We start from the raw sequence: 22,665 nt of genomic DNA on the forward strand, positions 1-22,665 counted from the left end.
AAGTATACGTAAATCCAATCACTAAAATCTCATATAAGCTTTACTACGTTACTACTGAAGTAATTTTCAATATTTTTTAAAGAGGAAGTAAACCCTGATGTAAAAGTAAACCCTTTTACTTCCTCTTTTTTTCCCCTGCATAGTAAAAGCATAATGCCCATTATGTCGCACTTACCTGCAAATGAAGCCCGCGCTATCCCCGCTGGTGGCAACATCCATCTTCGCCCCTCTTCCTTCCGGGGCCACGGACTATGGCTCTGTGACTGGCCGGAGCCGCGTGATGTCACTCCTGCGCATGCGCGTGGGAGCAGTCAGTCACGGCACTTGCGAGTGAAGAAATGGCACGGAGGTCCGTTTCTTCACAGCGCATGTGCCGATGACATCATCAGCGCACTACAAGGTAAATATCTCCTAAACGGCTCACGTTTAGGAGATATTTCCACTACCTATAGGTAAGCCTTATTCTAGGCTTACCTATAGGCAAAAGTGACAATCGGGGGTTTACAACCACTTTAAATCTGCTTTATTTTAAGTATACCTGGTGATTCTGTCATAAATTTCCTTGTTCAGGCACTTGCTCTCATAAAGTGATAACACTGTTCCATTTCTTAATTGTAACTTGCATGAACACATCATTTTTTTCCGAGGGACACAAGTGTTTTTTAAAACACACCTTATGCTCACTATTAGGAAACCTGAGAATTGTCATACAGCCATCATTGCAGTGCATTCATGTAGACATAAAAAATTTGCAAAGAGCCCATGAATAATCAGCAACTCCAAGATGCAACAAAGTATGAAATAGTATTTTAATGCTGATTCCAGGCTTGCCCAGCAGTAGATGGGACTGAGAAGAAGAAAAATGTAAGCAAATGATTTAGCATCATACAACAATTTTAGAGTGTAAAACCATGTCTATTTACCTTAGCTAAGTGCACTTCTAACTTATTTTTTGCATCCTTTGTCTCTGCAACACGGTTTTTCAGGGCAACGTTGACAGTATCACACTGTTTGCGCATATCGCTGGCTGTTTCAGACAAGATGCTGTCAATAAGGGTCCGAAGGGCTACGGAGCTATTTCTCTGCTTCTCTGCTTTCACAATGTTTGTGTTGCTAAAATCCTCCCATTCAACTGGGTTGACTGAGCTGGAAATGTAAAAATAATGCTTAGTTTACCTAATACCGAGAGATTATATTAGAAAGCAACAACTCCTATAGCATGTTCATAGTCTCCTGCAGCACTGCAGCATGCTCACAGTCTCTGTCCATCTCTTGTATCATGTCCACAGTCTCTGACCATCTTCTGTATTATTTTGGCCGCTCATTAGGGGCACCAGGGCCCAGGGGCGCTGGACTTCTATGGATTTTTTTTTTTGGAAGCACATGATTAGAACCTGAGGCTCTAATTGGCCTCAAAAAAGAGTGGGCTCAGGGCGCCAAGAACTGCCCCCTAAGCCTACCCTGTTGTGTGGCATTAGCAAATTAATATTCGCTAATGTTTTGCTTTTTCTCCTTCCGGCCAATCAGGAAGCGGGTCCTGAGACCCCATTGGCCGGGAGTCCTAAGACCCAATTGGCCAGAAGGACAAGCGACGACTGGGACATGGAGGAGATGGAGGGGGGAAGCCACCGCCGCCTCAGCAAGCAGATCCCTCTTCTCTTACCCTGAACACAGCTTTTGTGTTGCCGACTCTGTCTAGGAGCAGGGGAGACAGTGGGATTCTTGTGTTTCAGGAGAAGTAGGAGCTGCAGGTCACCCATACCTCAAAAGGTAAGTAATCCACTGCAGCTGGATTCTCTTGTTTGTCATTATTGGACAGTTTTGCATGTGCCATGACTGGTGTTGGGGGGGGGTTAGTGTGGGGTGGTGGGCTGGAGCGACGGGGGGCAGAGCCATATTTAATGCAGGGCAAAAGGGGCAGCTTCCCCAGGCCCAGTCATTGTTGTGGGGCCCAAAGCAGCTGCCCTTGAGCCCGCAAATAGTTAATAAGTGGATTTCGGAGGGCCCAAGAAAATGTTTGCCCAGGGTGCAATCAATATTAAAGACGGCCGGGGGGGGGGGGGCTGGGGTCAGGTCTGTTTGCCGACCCCCCGACCAAAGGAGAACCAGCCACTACTGGTCCACAGTCTCTTACCATCTTTTTTATCATGTCCATAGTCTTTGTCTATATCATATTGTGTGCTGTCTCTAAAAATGAATATTCAATGTGCGGCCCTTTAGATAGGGAAAATATTCCCTTATGTATGTAGGCATCCTTATAGTTATTTATCACCGACTGTATCAATGGTGATAAGCCAGTCCAAATGCAACAGAAATAGCAAGTTATCAGTGCCCTTGAAGCCCAACTCTTGGAAACTTAAAAATTCTCCTTTGAAGCGGGGCTACGCCTGCACTGCAAGGGTTAATTGCTCATTTGGATCTAGGGGGCATAGAAAAGAAGATTTAAAGTTGAACTTCACCCATATTTGAAATTTTTTGGGGGGGGGAGGGGGGGGGCGCGGAAACCAGGTTTTGACAGGTACCCACTCCCATTCACCGCGGCGATCCAAGCGGAATTTCTGCCCCCCCTCCTTCCCCAACAGCCTTCTGGGACATATCACAAGTCCCAGAAGACTGCAGGACCATTCACAAAGTGCAGCGGGAAACCCTTAGTCAAGATACCAGTGCCTGGGCCTAAAGCTGATTGAAGAATCAGCTTGGGCGAGGATAATGCTGAATCCTTGGACAGGTAAGTGTCCTTATATTAAAAGTCAGCAGCTACAGTGTTTGTAGCTGTGGACTTTAAATTTTTTTGGGCTGAGACTGGAGCTCCTCTTTAAGTAAACAATTCCGCCCTGCCAGACCAATCCCTGCAGTGTTTTTTCCCTCATGCTCCAGCAATCTAAGGTCCTGGCATCATCAAGACGAGTGCAGGGTCCATAGCCCTGCATTGGATGTGATGATGCTGAGGAACAGTCCACCTCCGGAGCATGGCAGAGAGCCATCTGCAGGGGAGCAGAGAATCGGGTGCGTCAATGTGCTTTTAAACTCCCTTAGAATAAACAAGCAGTTAACACCTGTAGTGTGGGTGCATTCAAATTTTCCTGGAGTTGAGCTTTAAACAAAATTCCAGCCTATGAATGGTCATCACTGTTCACCTCACCAAGTTGCACATGGAAACATGAGTATGTATGTATGTATGTATGTACCTCTGGACCGTCACAACATTGGAAGCATATCCGATGGCTGGAGTGTTGTTTGTGAATGTGCTGCAATGATTATCAATTTTCAAAGCCTGGAACTTGTCTTTCAGGTCCTTTTCCAGGGAGTATTTAGCGGATCGGCTCAGCCTGCAGGTATAAGAGAAATCTTCTCATGAGTGAACCAACATCACAGCTCTGCATTCAAAGAGGCTCTATAGCTCTAAAGTCATCTGCTAGGGTAGAAATATGGGAGCTGCCACTGCTGACATATTTGTGTTAACATACTACATAAAAACAATCTACGTACAAAAGCAGCTGCTAAAAAGACAATATTTCCAGTCCTTAATAAGTAAAATAATAAAGTTGTAGCGCTAGCGGTAATAGTATCCGGTTGCAAATAGCAGATTGCACCCACAATGTCCACACAACATATCAAAGAATATCCTACTACCGTATGATAGTGTTTATGTTACATAGTTTCTCTGTTATCCTGACCCCTTGTTAGCACAGGGTTACTTGTATCAAAATGTGGTATATTATTATCTCATTAGAATAATTCAGAAAACTATACTGCATTTCGGTCACTAGATGACAATGATAGGACTTCATCTGTTACAGAAAATATGGGGAAAAGTTGTACAGCATGCACAAATGTGTGTGATTTTTGTCCAATTAATGTTTTATAAATAGACCCCTAAAGAACTAACGATACAAATGATTAAAAGGTTAAGATTCAAGGTAAGAAAAAAAATAAATAGAACTATAAAAAATAAAAAAGATAAAAAGAATAGCGAAGGGGAAGGAGTAGTATATTAGGGCTGATTAGATTAACTGGGGGTTATTAATGTCACGTCACATTGAACACAGCTTCTCTGCTGCCATTGCAATAAGAGCAGGGTAAATGAGTGTACAGTGTTTTGCTTGCATTCGAGATAGTTCCTTCTGAGATGCTTTTGCATTCATATTGACTTGAATAGGGAAGAAAAGTTTGCAAGTTCCCACGAACACGAGCCTTATGCATTTCATCATGGGCACAATGTAATGGCTGATTCCATGAACTGTAAACCATTCAACTGGAACAATCCAACTTTACATTCAGTTTCCACTATATAAGTTTTATAGTTCAGGACCGGCGCTGCTGCTAGGCGAACTAGGTAGCCGCCTAGCATACATGGATGTATTTACCTATATTGAAAATAGAAAAGTTAATTTAGATGAGGTATTCAACCCACTAAATAAAACACGCAACACAGACCTCGAAAGTATGACTAGAAAATTAGGACACCATATGGAAAAAAAGATCAACCTATGGTGGGATACTAACACATTCGAGAGATATATTAGGGAAAATATGGTCCCTAGGAGATTAAGGTGGGAAGTACCACCCAATGATGGACTGACCGATAAAGAATCGATGCAAGAATGGTTTGCGTTCTATAATGATAAAAGCATTGAAGGTTTAAAATTCCTACTTGGACGTAAACATAAGAAAGCCATAATATTGCAACAACAAATAGAAGAAATTAAACAAAAAATGGAACCATTCAAAGAAACAGCCGACTTCAAAAGATTGGCAACTCAGCTCAATAAGGATCTAATAACCAAAGACCTTGAAGTACAAAATCGAAAAATGAAAAAATATCAAAGGGATGTAACGGATTACAAAACCAATCAAGTTTTCAAATGGCAAAGTAAAGTTGAACCCGACCCTCCTTCATCCGCATATTCAACTCCGGAAAGGGAAGTTAGGATCCAAGACCCCACAACCACACATGTTCTTAACCCTCCTAGGTGGGAAGATAAAGGTGGACGAATGGGAACACCACGTACATACACAGAGAGATCCAATACAAGCGGCCCCAACCATGGAAGAAGAGATGAAAGGGATACATATGGAGGCACACCAAGAACTAATTATAACCAAAGGAATAGCTATGGATACGGGCAACACACTCCAAAAAGAGGAGGAAAGAAACCTTTCAGAAAACCGTTTAATAATAGAAACTGGCAACACAATGAAAGAAATACCAGAGACAACAGAACATCATCATATCAACATGAATATCATGATGGATATGGACGTTATCCGATCCCCACGTATAATAGATTTGAGCCTATCAGAAATGATCAGGAATATCATTACGCGGATTCGTACTATCACGGACAGCAACAAATCTATAATACACAAAGGCCTTTTTTAGAGAGAGAGAGGAGAGATTACTCACCACAAAGACCCCCTCAAGAAGAATACCACTCACCCAGGAGACGACCCCAAGAAGAACAAAGAAGAAATACCCCAGAACAAAGAGGGGACGAAGATCAGGGAAGAGATTCCAAAAGAAGAAGAATGTAATTGGAGAAAATGTAGTCAATATAAGTGGGAAACAAATAACAACAGAAGAGTTGGCAGTACTTGACAAAGGCTTGAAACATGCACCCAAAAGTAATCTCAACAAATTCAACACATACATTGGAATACAAAAATATATTCGGAAAATTAACATTAAAAAATATATGATGAACAATTTGTGGAAGCCAGAAAATTCAAGGATTGAAACCACACAACCAGAAGTACATAGCACACTGCGAAATGCCTCATTATTCAACCCACAGATCACGAACAACCAGAATGTGGAAGTCTTCAAAAATCTTGTGTTACAGGACATAGATCAGATAAAGATTAAAAAAGCCGCAGACCCTATACATATAAGAAACGGTATAAAACGCCTGACAGAAAGGAAAGATATTGTAATCAGGCCGGCGGATAAGGGAGGTGCAATAGTACTACAGTCTAAAGAACAGTACTTAACTGAACTCAATAGGCAGCTACAAGATGAAACCACGTACACTAAACTACTTGGAAATCCAACCTCAAAATACAAGAAACAACTAGAAGCCATAGTGGATCTCGGAAAGAAGAAAAATATCTTGAATTCGAAAGAAAGTAAATATCTAATACCTGAAACCTGTCGAATACCGATAATCTATACCATTCCCAAAATACACAAAAATAAAGAGAATCCTCCCGGAAGACCAATAGTCAACAGTATTGATTCACTCACTTCAAGAATGGGAAAATACATTGACTACTTTATACAACCAGCTGTCCAACAAACGCAAGCGTATCTAAAAGACACCAAACACACACTACAATTTCTGAACGAAGTACCAGTATTAGAGGGACGCACATTACTGGCCACCGCGGATGTCACATCATTGTACACAATAGTACAACACTATGATGCGATTTCAGCTACAAAATGGTTGCTAAGGAAATATAGCACCCTAATTTGTAAGCAAAGAAAGTACCTGTTGAAGTGTTTAGACTTCTGCCTGAAATGCAATTATTTTTGGCACAACCAAACCTACTTTAAACAATCAGTGGGAATAGCTATGGGTGCCAAATTTGCACCAGGAGTGGCAAATGCATTTATGGCGCAGTGGGAAGAAACTGCAGTATATACAAATACCCCCGCCGAACTCACGCTATATAAAAGGTTCATAGATGATGTAGTGATAGTGTGGAATGGTGATATAAAGAGTTTGGAAGCTTTTTTAAATAAATTAAACGACAACACAAAAAACATCAATTTGGTATGGAGAATTGAAGAGAAGGAAATAGACTTCCTAGACTTGAATATAAGTCTGGAAGGACAGAAAATAGTCACCAAGACGCATTTTAAAAAAGTAGATGCTAACAGCTATCTGTCGACAGATAGCTGTCATTTTAAACCGTGGCTATACAACATCCCTAAGGGCCAATTCACCAGACTGAGAAGGAATTGTACGAAAGAAGAAGATTATCGAAATCAAGCACAGGTTATTGGAGAAAGATTCAAAGCAAAAGGCTACAATGAAGATTGGATAAAAAACCAGATTGAACATGTCAATCTGCTAGATCGGAATAAAATGCTTGAAGAACAACCAAAAACAAGAGTCCAACAGGAAATACCAAGCATAGTACTGGATTTCAATACACAACATAGAGATGTAGCGAAAGTTATTCAAAAACACTGGCACATTTTAAAAAACGATAAGGATCTCAAGGAAATACTGCCAGAAAGACCTAACATAGTATACAAGAGAGCACCAACTATCAGAGATCTGATCGTCAAGTCCGTTATTGACCCCCCTCCAATATCTACTTATACATTCTTTTCAGGTAAAGGCTTCTATCCCTGCCGTAATTGCTACGCTTGTCGCCATGCGAGAAAATTTCAAGGAAAACGCAAAGATTTTACAGCCACCAACACAGGACAAAATTTTATTATCAGGGATTTTATAGGATGCCACACAGAAGGGGTAGTGTACGTACTGCAGTGTAGCTGCAACCTACAATATGTTGGCCGCACAAAAAGAGCGCTTAAAACACGAATAAAGGAACATGTACAAAACATAAAATCTGGCTTCCCGAAGCACAATGTGTCGAAACATTTTGCACTAGTTCACAACAGAGACCCCACGCACCTCCAATTTTGGGGAATTGAAAAACACAAGCCTATGTGGAGAGGTAGTCATCTAGTCCGCGATATTAGCCGTAAAGAATCCAGATGGATTCATACTTTACGCACACTGATACCTGGGGGTCTCAACGTAGAATTTGATTTAAATTGCTTTTTAAACGATTTTTAACATTTTTAGTATTTTTATATATATTTTTTAGATTTTTTTCATATATTATCAACTCTATTATAGATTCCTATACAATATTAACATATGAAGTTTCCGATTCTGCTACACAATAAATTTTAAATATATTGAGGTATCTGTTTATAATATGGTTAATGTTCATTATATTATGTTGTTGATCATATAGAGTTTTATTTATTAATTTATTCCCACTAGTGGCATGTACGGGTACTACAGTGATCTATACGTGGTATACCATTACTAATATTAATACTTACTGTTCTATATATCAGGAGTCCTACAATATTATTAGTTTTGTTAGTTCATTATTTTTAAATGTTATATGTCAGTTTTAATGTTGTATAATTCATCTATCGATTGTTAGATCAGAGCACTCTCACCTGATTTCACCCGTATACCGCTATAGGATAGCTATTTGTTTTACTGAAAGTGATAACCAATATTTATTTCTACACATAGCTTATTTTAGAACATCAGCAGTACATCAAACAAAGCCGTTTGTTTCCCTTTTCTTGCGGTCTCAGCTATTTATGGTATTTTACCCTTCATTATATACATTGGCTGTAGATAACATTTCCACCATAATGATGGCGGCTCACATAAGGGTGTTCAACATATAGAGCAAGAGTGTAGCCATCCACAACAAAATGGTGACATATCTACATTATAAATCCAATTAAAAAAACGAGCGCTGAGCAACACCTACAAAACCACAAGGAAAATGGCCGCTTTGTAACTTCCGGTTGTAACACATGAACCGCTGAGTCTAACAGGATACCCATAAGAAAAATGGCGGTTTTAGCATTTCCGGTTACACTATATATAAGGTAACATAGAACAGCCAATCCGGTTCCCCAGATGAAGACACGTGACGTGTCGTAACGCGTAGGGATTGGCTGGAGCGGCACACAGCTGTCAATTCAAGTGAGAGGGCGCTGAGAACGCCAGACTTCTCATCTGTTCTTTATTTTGCCTGACCTTTTTATATCTAATGTAAGAGCATTATCAAATAAATATCCCCCCTGGTTTTAAAACGTTAACACACTAGTGGAGCCTGCCTTCTCTCTCCCCCTCCCCTGTCTTTATCTTGTCTGAGCTGTATCAGAGCGGAGGGAGCCGAGGGAACACAGGAGAAGATCCAGAGAGTCAACTAGTACAGAGGGAGAAGTGTACAAGCAGCGCTTCCATACCGCACGGATCTTATTTCCACAATTCGATTTGTACTAATTGAAGGTGAGAGTCCAGAGAGACTGCACTAGAGGACACCACCGTAGGAATCATTTAACTATCCCATAGAACACACACAGACCCGATTAGAAGGACTTTCTATTCACTCAACAGCGCCATCTATCATTGATTTTATGAATTGCACTTTTTGAATCTTGCAATGCTGCTATTTTGAGTCTTTATTTTAAAGGCGCAGTTAGATGGATTGTGATCACACTGAGTTTAGTGCACTTTTGATATTAATTTGTTGCTAATCATTCACCTTTTTGATGGATTTTATTTTATATTAATTTATTCAATGTTACAAGGACTTTTTACCAAGACTTTTATTCACCAGCATTTATTCACGGTTCAGTCACGGTTTGTACTTTATAATAATTTATTTTAAGGTCATAACACGTCACACAAGATTTTTATTCATCAGGATCCATTCACGGTTATTTATTATACGGTTGCACTTTATCTATTTATTTAATGCTATAACACTTTATACAAGGACTTTCACTTATCAGGATCCACTCACGGTTATTTATGATGGTACAACCTTTGCTAGCATTTCTATCTGCTTCTTTTTTCTTTGGCATCTAGACACTGGCACTACTGGAATATTGCGCGAAATTCACTTAATTATCTATTCAGCAAGCGGTTGTGTGAGCACCATTAATTTTGCTGCAATATTCATATTTAGCATTTACATCACCTAGTTAATTAATTTTTTTCACATCTACCAGCGCGAAGGAAATTCTTTGAAATTTACGCCTAGGGGGCACTGCTGCCTGGGGCACAGCCATAGCCGCTGGTTTCCCAAATAGCTTGGCTGAGGGGATGAAGGCCACCACCCTACACTGGCTTGGGGCACTGACTGACTCTCTGCTGGTCAATTCAGAGAAAGCAGCTGTCATGGTGGATGGAGGAAGAGGCGGGCAAGGCTTGGGGCGCTGGGATTGGGGGGGGGGGGGGGGGCATTAACATCCGAATTCCCAGCCACTTGCTGGGAATTTGGATTTGAAAGAAAAATATATAAAACGGTTTTCCACTTCCTAGGTCAGTGGGGGGGCGGAGTGGCGCCCCTGAATAGCGGATCCAGACCTTTGCCAGCAGAGTCAGTCCTTGTCTGAGACAGATGTGACAGGATGTGACAGGAGACTAGTTTGCTAGGACCACTGGCAGTCGATGACCTGCTTAGCAGCTGCGCATAGCGGGAGGAAACCTTACCTCCTCTGTGCTGAACTGCTCCATCAGCTCTGCCATCTTAGCTCCACCCCTGACCCTGGCTCCCGATTCTTTATTCCAAACTGCTCCTGCCATGTAAGATAAGAGGCTTCCTGCCCCGAGACTTCTCCCTCCATGCAGCATACCAATAACCACAGCATATTGTGGTCTGTTGCCAAATACAGTGTGCCCAGGACCTTCTGTCACACTGCCCCCCCACCTGACACACTGCCCCTCCCACCTGACACACTGGCCCCCCAGCTGTCACGCTGTCCTCCTGTCACAATAGTGGGTGTGGCAGGAGGATAGTGTGTCGGATGGATGGGGGGGGGGGGGGGGGCGCCAAAATGAAATTTTGCTTCAGTAGCCAAAAATCCTTGCACCTGCCCTCGCTACGTTAGAGGTTGATCATTCACTTGGGGTCAGGAAATAAAGATTTTATACTCTGTCCATGCTTTTTGTATTTTGAAGACTTTACCGATTACATGGCATTTATAGCAGGCAGAGTAAATATTAAAGCAAGTCTGTGGATATAATAATTAAAATACTTACAGGTTTTTAACAAGCTTTATAACAGCCTTTATACCTGCAGACACTATGCAGAAATTCATCCTCCAGTTAACAGCAGAAACACTTTATGGCCTCATGCACATGAATGGTGAGAGACTGAAATAATGCTAAGGCTCCATGCACAATGGAGCTGATAAACTAGTTTATTGGCGTTTGGGTGTTTTTTTTTAAAGCCCATAAACTCCACTCTATGTTAGCCTATGTGTCCACGTTTTTTAGCTTTAATGAGCAGTTTAGTTTATGGGCTTTTTTCTGAACACCAGAAATTTGTGTTCAAAGTGTCATTTTTCACCGCTAAAAAAAGCCAAACGCCAATAAACGCTCATAAACGTGCATTAATTAGCTTTTGGCATTATATTTTTTAATGCATTGTGGGAGTTTGAAATGCATTGTGGGATTTTTGGAGTGTCCTCTGTGTATTTTTATTAAAAACACCCATAAACGCTAAAAAACGCTAGTACAAAACGCTGTTAAAAGCACGTTTTTCAAGCAGTGTTTTCTGCCAGCAATCTGGCATCCAGAAAAAGCTTTTTTGAGCTTCAGTGTGCATGGAGCCTAAGTGTAAAGTGTCAGGCAGTTTTCACCGCCCAAGGAGTTGCAGGTACCACATGCAGCCTTAAATACAAGTGAATGGCTGCGCCTGTGTGCATAAGGCTTTTTTCCAGCATCTAAATTGACCCCGCTTCCTCCTGGAGCAGTAATTTAGCAGCCTTCCAGCCAGGGCTGGATTGGATCACAACTATCAATGATAGTTATGCATTTTGCACCATCTCTTTGGCAAACAAACTTGATGAAAAAAAATAACTCACCTTATCTGCTCAGTAATTTGTTCTAAAGTCCTCTGCAGTAGTGCTATCACCCCTTGGATCACCTCCACTTCTTTGATGAGCTCTCTTTCTACTTCATCATGAACCAGGTCTATCCCAACTCTCTTCTCTCTACAAAAGTCAACAATTATTAAAACATATTTCAACAAACATTACATATAGCTCATAAAACCTATTGGACAAACAATGTATCCGTAAAGCCTAACATTTTTTTTTGGCTTCAGATAAAGTACGGAACCCCTGTTTTTTTACATGTCTTGTATGGGAAATATAAAGCAGTATTTAACCTAAAACCAAAAATGTAATATACAGTGCCTTGGAAAAGTATTCATACCCCTTGGAATGTTGCACATTTTGTCATGTTACAACCAGAAACATACATGTATTTAATTGGGATTTTTTGTGATAGACCAACACAAAGTGGCACATAATTGTGAAGTGGAAGGAAAAAACAGCTTTCAAAATATTTTACAAATAAATATCTGAAAAAAGTGTGGTGTGCATTTGTATTCAGCCCCCTTTACTCTGATACCTCTAACTAAAATCTAATGGAACCAATGGCCTCAGAAGTCACCTAATTAGTAAATAGAGTCCACCTGTGCGTAATTTAATCTCAGTATAAATACAGCTGTTCTGTGATGCCCTAAGAGGTTTGTTAGAGAACCTTAGTGAGCAAACAGTATAATGAGGCCAAGGAACACACCAAGCAGGTCATGGATAAAGTTGTGGAGACGTTTAAAGCAGGGTTGGGTTATAAAAAAAATATCCCAAGCTTTGAACATCTCACAGAGCACTGTTCAATCCATCATGGAAAGAGTATGGCACAACTGCAAACCCACCAAGACATGGCCGTCCATCTAAACTTACAGGCCAGGCAAGGAAAACATTAAATTAGAGAAGCATCCAAGAGGCCCATGGTAAATCTGGAGGAGCAGCAGAGATCCACAGCTCAGGTGGGAGAATCTGTCCACAGGACAACTATTAATCGTGCACTCCACAAATCTGCCCTTTATGGAAGAGTGGCAAGAAGCAAGCCATTGTTGAAAGAAATGATTCTCATTTGCTCTGACATGCACTGTGAGCTGTAAGGTCTTATATAGACAGGTGTGTGGCTTTCCTAATCAAGTCCAATCAGTATAATCAAACACAGCTGGACTGAAATGAAGATGAAGAACCATCTCAATGATGATCAGAAGAAATGGACAGCACCTGAGTTAAATATATGAGTGTCACAGCAAAGGGTCTGAATACTTAGGACCATGTGATATTTCAGTTTTTCTTTTTAATAAATCTGCAAAAATGTCAACAATTCTGTGTTTTTCTGTCAATATGGGGTGCTGTGTGTACATTAATAAGGAAAAAAATGAACTTAAATGATTTTAGCAAATGGCTGCAATATAACAAAGAGTGAAAAATGTAAGGGGGTCTGAATACATTCTGTCCCCACTGTAGTTCCTATACTCTGGATGAAGGAGCACAGGGGGCACATTTGGACAGCAGCAATGTCAGTCTGGGGGAAGGGTAGTGTTATATGTGCTAGCAGATTTAAATATGCTAACAAATTGAAGCCAAACTCCAGCTAACACTTTATAATCAGTCACAGCAAACAGTTTTTTTTCCCTTTTGGGATAAAGGTTTAACATGAATAAAAAAATGCTGATCACAGTGTTAAATGGTTTGTCTTATCCCTGTAACTGATACGTCTGAAAGAGAGCTTGTTAAAAAAAAAAGAATAAATAAATAAAAAACACAACAGACTTACTGGTTGGATTGCAAAATGAAAATAGAAGAAAGAAAGTTTTTAAGGCCCCTTTCACACGATCGGACCGTTCAGGTCCGCCTGTTAGATTTGACGGCGGACCTGAACGGGCGCTCCATGTTAGTCTAAGGAGCGTCGGATGTCAGCGGAGACATGTCCGCTGACATCCGACCCGGGCCGATCCGCTAAAAGCAGACGGATGGCTCTATGTCCAGGTCCGTCGCTGGCGGATCGGGTGAGATCTGATGAAAACGGACATGCTGTCCGTTTTCATCCAATCCCTTCATAGGCCGCAGCGGCACCTGACAAGCCCCTCCCCGCTCAGTGAGCAGAGAGGGACCTGTCATCCGCTGGCTCAGCGGAGATCAACGGACTGATCTCCCGCTGAGCTGGCGGACCGAGACAGGCTCCGTGGAAACGGAGTCCGCCTCGTGTGAATGGGGGCCTAAAAAGAAATCTAATGCAGCCATTACCTCCAAGAATTGGTAAGATGCTATATAATGAATTAGGGTGCATTAGGGTTTAATACTGCTTTCATTTCTCTTCCTGTCCCAGAGACAACTCAAACAGAATTAAATCTCACCAAAATGAAAAAATAAACCCTCTTGGGCTGGCTATTCTAGGACAACACAAACCTTTTGGTTTTCCGTTAGAATTTTGTACCAGAGACAATGGTCACCTGGAGCAATAAGGAGGGTGAATATTCCTAGTGGTGACACAGACCGAATTTGGGGGGGGTTCCTCCATCCAACCCATTTGTGTGGATAGAGGAAGCTGTTTTTTTGTGTTTCTTTCCCCATTTACCCCACTGGCAAATTTTCTGAACACAGTGGTGGAGTTTGCCTTTCCCCTCCCACCTCACACACATTCCTATTGACCAAGGAGTCAGCCCATCATAGAAATAGGCCTACAGTTTAGGAATATTGGGCACGAAAAGGAGTAGGCAAGCTCTGACACCTGCTAGCAGCTCTCTTTCTTAAAAAAAAAAAAAAAAAAGTTGCGGTAGGGAGCGGTGTACTGCTTACTTGTTTTTCTCAATTTTTTATGTTCGTTTTACTACACGAATTTGGATTGATGTTGCTGCTGGTGGCGGTGGGGAGTAATAAATAAATACGCAGATCTTGCTTTTTTGGTGCAAGGCCCATTTTAATCTGTTTTTGAAGTAGGATATTTTTTCTGTTATGAAAGTCCTCTTTCCAGGATCTCTTTGCCTTTTGTAGCTCTTAGTTGTAATCCTTTTATGATTACCTTTCCACTAAGCATTGCTGGGCTATGGACAAAGGCTCCATACAGCTCTCTAAGGCTTTTTCCAGGCGAATTTTATAAGCCAGCAGCTGTTCTAGGTCATTGACTGTGTCTTCAAGCTTGTTATCTAATTCCTTCTTCCAAAACTGGATCTCCTCCAATCTCTGCTCTGTGAAGAAAATTGGTATACACAATTGGAGTAAACTAGAAGCAAAATAAACTCTTCCATATAGTAGTCCTGTCACATCCGAATAGTGAGAAGATTATGGGATTGTTCATTGTAGTACAGAGTAAAGTGCTGTGACCCATAACAACCCATTGCAGTTAGCTGACCTCTGTAGATTAAAATCCTCTGGATAGTTAAGGGTTACTGCACTTTTCCCCACATTTTTGCCTTGTGAATTGCCTATTCTGTACAGTATCTGTACTAAAATGGTAATATAAAGATTATCTATCTATCTATCTATCTATCTATCTATCTATCTATCTATCTATCTACACACACACACATATACATACATAAATAAACACACACTTTATCTCAAGAAAGTGAGTACATCCCTCGCATTTTTTGTAAATATTTTATTATACCTTTTCATGTGACAACACTGAAAAAAATGACACTTTGCTACAATGTAAAGTAGTGAGTGTACAGCTTGTATAACAGTGTCAATTTGCTGTCCCCTCAAAATAACTCAACACACAGACATTAATGTCTAAACTGCTGGCAACAAAATGAGTACATCCCTAAGTGAAAATGTCCAAATTAGGCCCAAAATGTCAATATATTGTGTGGCCACCATTATTTTCCAGTACTGCCTTAACCCTCTTGGGCATGGAGTTCCCCAGAGCTTCACAAGTTGCCACTGGAGTCCTCTTCCACTCCTCCATCTCCATGATGACATCACGGAGCTGGTGGATGTTAGGGAACTTGTGCTCCTCCACCTTCCGTTTGAGGATGCCCCAAAGATGCTCAATAGGGTTTAGGTCTGGAGACATGCTTAGCCAGTCCATCACCTTTACCCTCAGCTTCTTTAGCAAGGCAATGGTTGTCTTGTAGGTGTGTTTGGGGTCGTTATGTTGGAATACTGCCCTGCGGCCCGGTCTCTGAAGGGAGGGGATCATGCTCTGCTTCAGTATGTCACAGTACATGTTGGCATTCATGGTTCCCTCAATGAACTGTAGCTCCCCAGTGCCGGCAGCACTCATGCAGCCCAGACCATGACGCTCCCACCACCATGCTTGACTGTAGGCAAGACATACTTGTCTTTGTACTCCTCACCTGGTTGCCACCACACACGCTTGACACCATCTGAACCAAATTAGTTTATCTTGGTCTCATCAGACCACAAGATATGGTTCCAGTAATCCATGTCCTTAGTCTGCTTGTCTTTAGCAAACTGTTTGCGGGCTTTGTGCATCATCTTTAGAAGAGGCTTCCTTCTGGGACGACAGACCAATTTGATGCAGTTTGCGGCATATGGTCTGAGCACCGAGACAGGCTGACCCCCCACCCCTTCAACCTCTGCAATGCTGGCAGCACTAATACGTCTATTTCCCAAAGACAACCTCTGGATATGACACGGAGCACGTGCACTCAACTTCTTTGGTCGACCATGGCAAGGCCTGTTCTGAGTAGATCCTGTCCTGTTAAACCACTGTATGGTCTTGGCCACCGTGCTGCAGCTCAGTTTCAGGGTCTTGGCAATCTTCTTATAGCCTAGACCAGTGATGGCGAACCTTGGCACCCCAGATGTTTTGGAACTACATTTCCCATGCACTCTGCAGCGTAGTCGAGCATCATGGGAAATGTAGTTTCAAAACATCTGGGGTGCCAAGGTTCACCATCACTGGCCTAGACCATCTTCATGTAGAGCAACAATTCCTTTTTTCAGATCCTCAGAGAGTTCTTTGCCATGAGGCGCCATGTTGAACTTCCAGTGACCAGTATGAGAGAGTGAGAGCGATAACACCAAATTTAACACACCTGCTCCCCATTCACACCTGAGACCTTGTAACACTAACAAATCACATGACACCGGGGAGGGAAAATGGCTAATTGGGCCCAATTTGGACAATTTTCACTTAGAGGTGTACTCCCTTTTTTGTTGCCAGTGGTTTAGACATTAATGGCTGTGTGTTGAGTTATTTTGAGGGGACAGCAAATTTACACTGTTATACAAGCTGTATACTCACTACTTTACATTGTAGCAAAGCATCAGGGATCTCCCCACCTTCAGTACAGTGCCAAGCCAGTCTGCTGTACAATCCACTCAAAGGGAGAGATCTACATGGTCACAGGCCACACTAGGAAACTTCTCTAGATATACCCCTAGGAGCGTAGCATAGCAGTTTGAAATAAAGCCCTTGGTTGAGCTGGACTGCTGCATGAGACAAAAGGTGGGCACAGCCTATTGCATTAGGGTGTGTTTTTCTCTGCAGCCTCAGCTGCACTGGACAGTAAATGAATGGGAAGAGCTCTGTGCTGAGCGGCTTCCTGTTCTCTCACAAATGGAAGCATAATGAACATCGTTTACTATGCTTCCGTTCTGAATGAACACAGTGAGTGAGTGTGTTCATTTTAAAAAGGAAGGGTCCGGTAAATTACATATTTAATAACCCCCCCCCCCACACACACACACACTCTACACACCTGACACATCCCCTACACACACCTATGCAATGCGTATAAATATATATATATAAATGTATTTACAATTTCAGGGGCAACATAAACTTATTCTTATTATCTTATCTTATTGAGACTTGCTCTCATGAATACATAAAAACATGGCTGAAATGTTTACCAATCCTTTAATGGCCAAATGTATGAAGGCATACAGTAGGTACTTGCCAATCTAATACTAATATTTATGTATCCCAGCAAGTCTGTCAGCATATCCTTGTGGTAACATTTCAGTATAGTACCACTTTAATAAAGAAAAATGCAGGGATAAGTGTATGCATTTTATTAATTATTGATACTAATTACAATAGTTACAAATTACTATTTGTGTTTTTGGAAATAGCTATCTGTGTCTACATTGGATATAATGGTTGTGACACAGACCAAAGCTGGGCATACACAGTGCAAAATTTGCTTAAAGCTGAACTCCAGCTTTTGATAAACTTCATATACTTCCTTTGGGCCAGCTTGGCCCAAGCGAACTATGTCCCTTACTAACATGTGAGGGCGCTGGATGTGCGGTATATACTGGATGTAGCTGTGGCTACATACAGCATACTGCACTGTGGGGTTGATTTACTTAACCACTTGAGCTCCTGAAGGTTTTACCCCTTCCTGACCAAGACATTTTTTGTGATATGGCACTGCGTTACTTTAACTGACATATGCGCCGTCGTGCGACGCTGTACCTGAATAACATTTTTGTCCTTTTTTCCCACAAATAGAACTTTCTTTTGGTGGTATTTGATCACCTTTGTGGTTTATTTTTTTGCGCTATAACCCCAAAAAAAAAAAAAAGAAAGACAATTTGGGAAAAACACATTATGTTTTACTTTCTGCTATAGAACATATAAAAAAAAAAAAAATGTAAAAAAATCTAAATTCTTTATCAATTTAGGCCAATATGTATTCTGCTACATATGTTTTAATTCATTTTTTTTATTATTTTTTTTTTTACTAGTAATGGCAGCGATCAGCAACTTATAGCGGGACTGCGATATTGCGGTGGACAAATCGGACACCTAAGTGACACTTTGTGGGGACCAGTGACACTAAGACAGTGATCAGTGCTAAAAAATATGCACGGTCACTGTGCTAATGACACTGGCAGTGAAGGGGTTAACATCAGGGGCGATCAAAGGGTTAAATGTATGCCTGGGTTGTGCTTACTCACTGTGACTTTGCTTTGCAGAAACACAGGATCAAAGCCTTCCCCACTGACAGAACGACAATCTGTCTTCTTTACATAGGCAGACTGCCGTTCTGCTTGTGTCCCGAACGATCGGCAGGTCCCGGTGAACATCAAAGTCGCCGGACCTCCAGATTGGCTCCTGTTGTGTCCAATCACAGTGGGAGCGGGTCGCCGGCGGTGCACATGTGCCCCAGGCCCTGCCGCAGTAAATGTACGTGGGATGGTCGCTAAGTAGTTAAACTGGAGAGTGCAAAATCTGTTAAAGCTCTGCATAGAAACCAATCAGCTTCAAGGTTTTTTGGCAAAACTTAATTAAACAAGCTGAAGTTAGAAGCTGCCAGATTTTGCACTCTCTAGTTATAGTAAATCAACCCGTGTTCCGGGTTGGAGCAGAGACTTCTCATGCCCAAAACACAGTAGAGTTTATCTGATGTATTCTGGCAATTAATACAAAGCTTCCTCTGATTGGCTGAGTCAGAGGTTGTGACATCATCAGCCAGCCTTTCTGACTCCAATCAGAGGAAGCTTTGTATTCATTGCCTGAATACATTGCTTTTTCTATCGATTGACTTGTGTACAACTAGCCTGTTGTGTTTTTCCCAACGATTAGTGCCACCGGCTATAGCTGATAACACTAATCATTGTGTTCTGCTGGCAGGGAAGGCTTCCCGTTAGCAGAACTCAATAGTTCTGCAGGAGGGATTCCCCCATCTCCACTGACTGTGTTGATGTGCTGAGATTTATGTGTGTTGATGGGGGAATCACGCAATTTTCTTTCCTTCCACTGAAAATTGCATAATCTATGCAGGGCCGTTTTTAAGACAGGGCAAAAGGGGCAGCTGCTCTGGGCCCTGTCATTGTTGTGGGGCCAAAAGTAGCTGCCTCATACTATCCTGGTTTAAATTCCCTCGTCCCTTGAGGTTTAAGTCCTGTGCTGTGTCCCAATATCTCAGTGTGAAGTGCTGTTACTAATGCTGCCCAGCTCTGCCCTATTGTTGTGTACAGATGACTCACCAGCAGACCCTGTGTTTACATGTAAAATTACCAGCATTCGTATGTAAATAGCGGCGGTTGGCGGCATTGATATGTATATCATGCCCCCCTGAGGTCATATCCACAGTAATTTCTAGCAACCAATCACCAAGCAGAAATCATGTGCTGTAACCTCTAGCAACTAATCAGTGAGCCGTAATGTGTGCTGTAACCTCTAGCAACCAGCCAGTGAGCGGTAATGATACACTGTAACCTCTGGCAACCAATCACAATAGCTGCCTGATCTGATTCAGTAAACTGATTTTGAGTCTAGCTGCTATTTATTGTATGTCTCAGAGCAGGTGGAGAGCAAAACTGCATGGGGGGGGGGGCAAGAAAAGTTTTGCCCAGGGTCCAATCAATATTAAAGACGGCCCTGAATCTATGGCCTGCCTTAGTGGGTGGCCCTGTCAGACCCTTCCTGCCCAACATCATTTAAATGAAAAAGCAGCTGAATATCAGTTGCATCCAATCAGACTGCATGCAATCAGATGCAGTCGCTGTCCAGGTATTCAGACAGCAACTAGCACCAGCTGTCAGAATATAGTAGCCAAACACAAGACTAAATGGAGTTTTGGATTCAGATTTTCTAAGGGTCACAGAAATCGTCACTGGGCACACTGGCTTTGATTCAGCAGCACTCCACAAGACAGGAAATGAACAGGGAAAGGATCCAGAGTTGGGAATACTTACAATCCAATGGGAGTGAAGTCTGCTATTTATTGGGATCAGATATTATATGCAAATGGGTAAATAACCTTTGACTTATATTTATGACCTTTTACATTTACATTTTTGACCTTTGTATTTGGCCCCTGAAACATATTTGATTTTTTTCTGCTATTAATCAACTATCATGAAAAACCTTGGACATTTGTTTGGCATTAGATTGCATTATGAAAATACTATAGCCGGATGAGGGGATTCATCTATCTGCACTGTTAAGCCCTGTACACATGGGCAGAATGTCGGGAGACATTTGGCTGTTCAAAAAAAAAAAAAAAAAAAGGCCAACATTCTGCCTATGTGCATGTAAAAGACCGTTTGGCCGGCTTCTGTTGGATGTGCATGCTGAAAATACAGCAGCCGACCGACACCCGATCAACGCTCTCAGCCAATGGCAGAGAGAGCTGATCGGAGTGTTCTGGCGGGGGGGTGGCCATCCCCCTGTCACAACACTTACCCCCATTATTTGGTACAGTGTCTCCGACCGGAGCTGACAGTCTTTTTTTCGTTCAACCCGCGGGTTTACACAAAAAAAAACCTGTAGTGTGTACCTGGCTTTAGCATGAATAGAGGTGCTGAATTAAATAATCTAAGTGAAAAGGTCCAAGCAATGTATGGCCAGCTTTACATTACTGGCATGGTACTGATATCTATAACTGCTACAAAAATGTCAAACATCATCTCTATTCTCTAATTACTGTAGTGCTTGGTGTAGACACTTGTTAGTTTGTTTAAATGGGTGAATTAGAATTCTCTAGAATTAGAGTCATAAACAGTAGGTCAATAGCAATACCTAGCTTCTTGTTGACATCCTTTTGAGTTTTCTGTGTTGTCTTTTCAATTTCATCAACCAGTCTCTCACTTTCAGCAACCAGCCTCTCCGATCGGGACCTTTGAGCTTCTGCGTTGGCAAAGCGTGTCTGATTAGCAATACTCCACTCTTTAGGAAGGAACTTTGGTGGGAGCTGGACCAGCTTCGCCATTGTATAATATTAAAGTCTGAAAAGAAATTGTGTTTTCAAAATGAGAGCTGTTATCGTAGCACACCATGTTTAGGATAGTCATTGGTATATTTATTCATACTTTTTAAAGAAATAACAAATATAAAATGGCACAGTATATTTTAGATAAGTATATACTAGGGTTGTACCAATACCACTTTTTTCCTTTTTTTTTTTTAAGTACTTGCCAAATACTTTTTTTTATGCCATGTGACAGTGGCAATAATATGCAGCACTGATGAGACGGCACTGATGGGGTGGCACTGATGAGGAGGCACTAATATGCAGCACTGATGAGACAGCACTGAACGGCACTGATGAGGAGGCACTAATGGGCACTTATAGGTGGCACTGATGAGGTGTGGACTGTGTCAGTAGTTTTTTATTTTTATATATTTTTTTACAACTTATTTTTTTCAATTTTTTACAAATCCTAGATAGATAGATAGATAGATAGATAGATAGATAGATAGATAGATAGATAGATAGATAGATAGAAAGAATCTCACACCCCTCACATTTTTGTAAATATTTTATTATATCTTTTCATGTGACAATATGCTACAATGTAAAGTAGTGAGTGTACAGCTTGTTTAACAGTGTAAATTTGCTGTCCCCTCAAAATAACTCAACACACAGCCATTAATGTCTAAACTGCTGCCAACAAAAGTGAGTACACCCCTAAGTGAAAATGTCCAAATTGGGCCCAATTAGCCATTTTCACTCCCCGGTGTCATGTGACTCGTTAGTGTTAAAAGGTCTCAGGTGTGAATGGGGAGCAGGTGTGTTAAATTTGGTTTTATCTCTCTCTCTCTCTCATATTGGTCACTGGAAGTTCAGGATCTGAGGATCTGAAAAAAAGAATTGTTGCTCTACATAAAGATGGCCTAGGCTATAAGAAGATTGCCAAGACCCTGAAACTGAGCTGCAGCACAGTGGCCAAGACCATACAGTGGTTTAACAGGACAAGTTACAATCAGAACAGGCCTCGCCATGGTCGACCAAAGAAGTTGCATGCACATGCTCAGCGTCATATCCAGAGGTTGTCTTTGGAAAATAGACATATGAGTTCTGCCAGCATTGCTGCAGAGGTTGAAGGGGTGGGGGGTCAGCCTGTCAGTGCTCAGACAATACGCCGCACACTGCATCAAATTGGTCTGCATGGCTGTCGTCTCAGAAGGAAGGCTCTTCTAAAGATGATGCACAAGAAAGCCCGCAAACATTTTGCTGAAGACAAGCAGACTAAGGACATGGATTACTGGAACCATGTCCTGTGGTCTGATGAGACCAAGATAAACTTATTTGGCTTTGAGGCAGCCCCCTTTCTTGGGGGGGGGGGGGTGACCTTGGGCCTGG

The 22,665-nt window shown here is 41.7% G+C and overlaps 1 protein-coding gene across 3 annotated transcripts in view; it reads right to left on the reverse strand.

Moving 5' to 3' along the window:
- The window catches only part of TEKT1 (tektin 1), a 47,490-nt gene that overhangs the window by 6,840 nt on the left and 17,985 nt on the right, over positions 1-22,665 (reverse strand). For all 3 annotated transcript variants that reach the window (XM_073616595.1, XM_073616593.1, XM_073616594.1), the window contains exons 2-6: positions 21,102-21,307; positions 14,676-14,841; positions 11,651-11,779; positions 3,189-3,329; positions 924-1,146 (exon numbers count right to left, since the gene is read on the reverse strand). In XM_073616595.1, the coding sequence (XP_073472696.1) occupies positions 924-1,146; positions 3,189-3,329; positions 11,651-11,779; positions 14,676-14,841; positions 21,102-21,291 (849 nt within the window). In that variant the 5' untranslated portion in view covers positions 21,292-21,307. The remainder of the gene's footprint in view (positions 1-923; positions 1,147-3,188; positions 3,330-11,650; positions 11,780-14,675; positions 14,842-21,101; positions 21,308-22,665) is intronic.

Source organism: Aquarana catesbeiana, linkage group LG02, assembly GCF_042186555.1.
Source record: "Aquarana catesbeiana isolate 2022-GZ linkage group LG02, ASM4218655v1, whole genome shotgun sequence".
Lineage (NCBI taxonomy): Eukaryota > Metazoa > Chordata > Amphibia > Anura > Ranidae > Aquarana > Aquarana catesbeiana.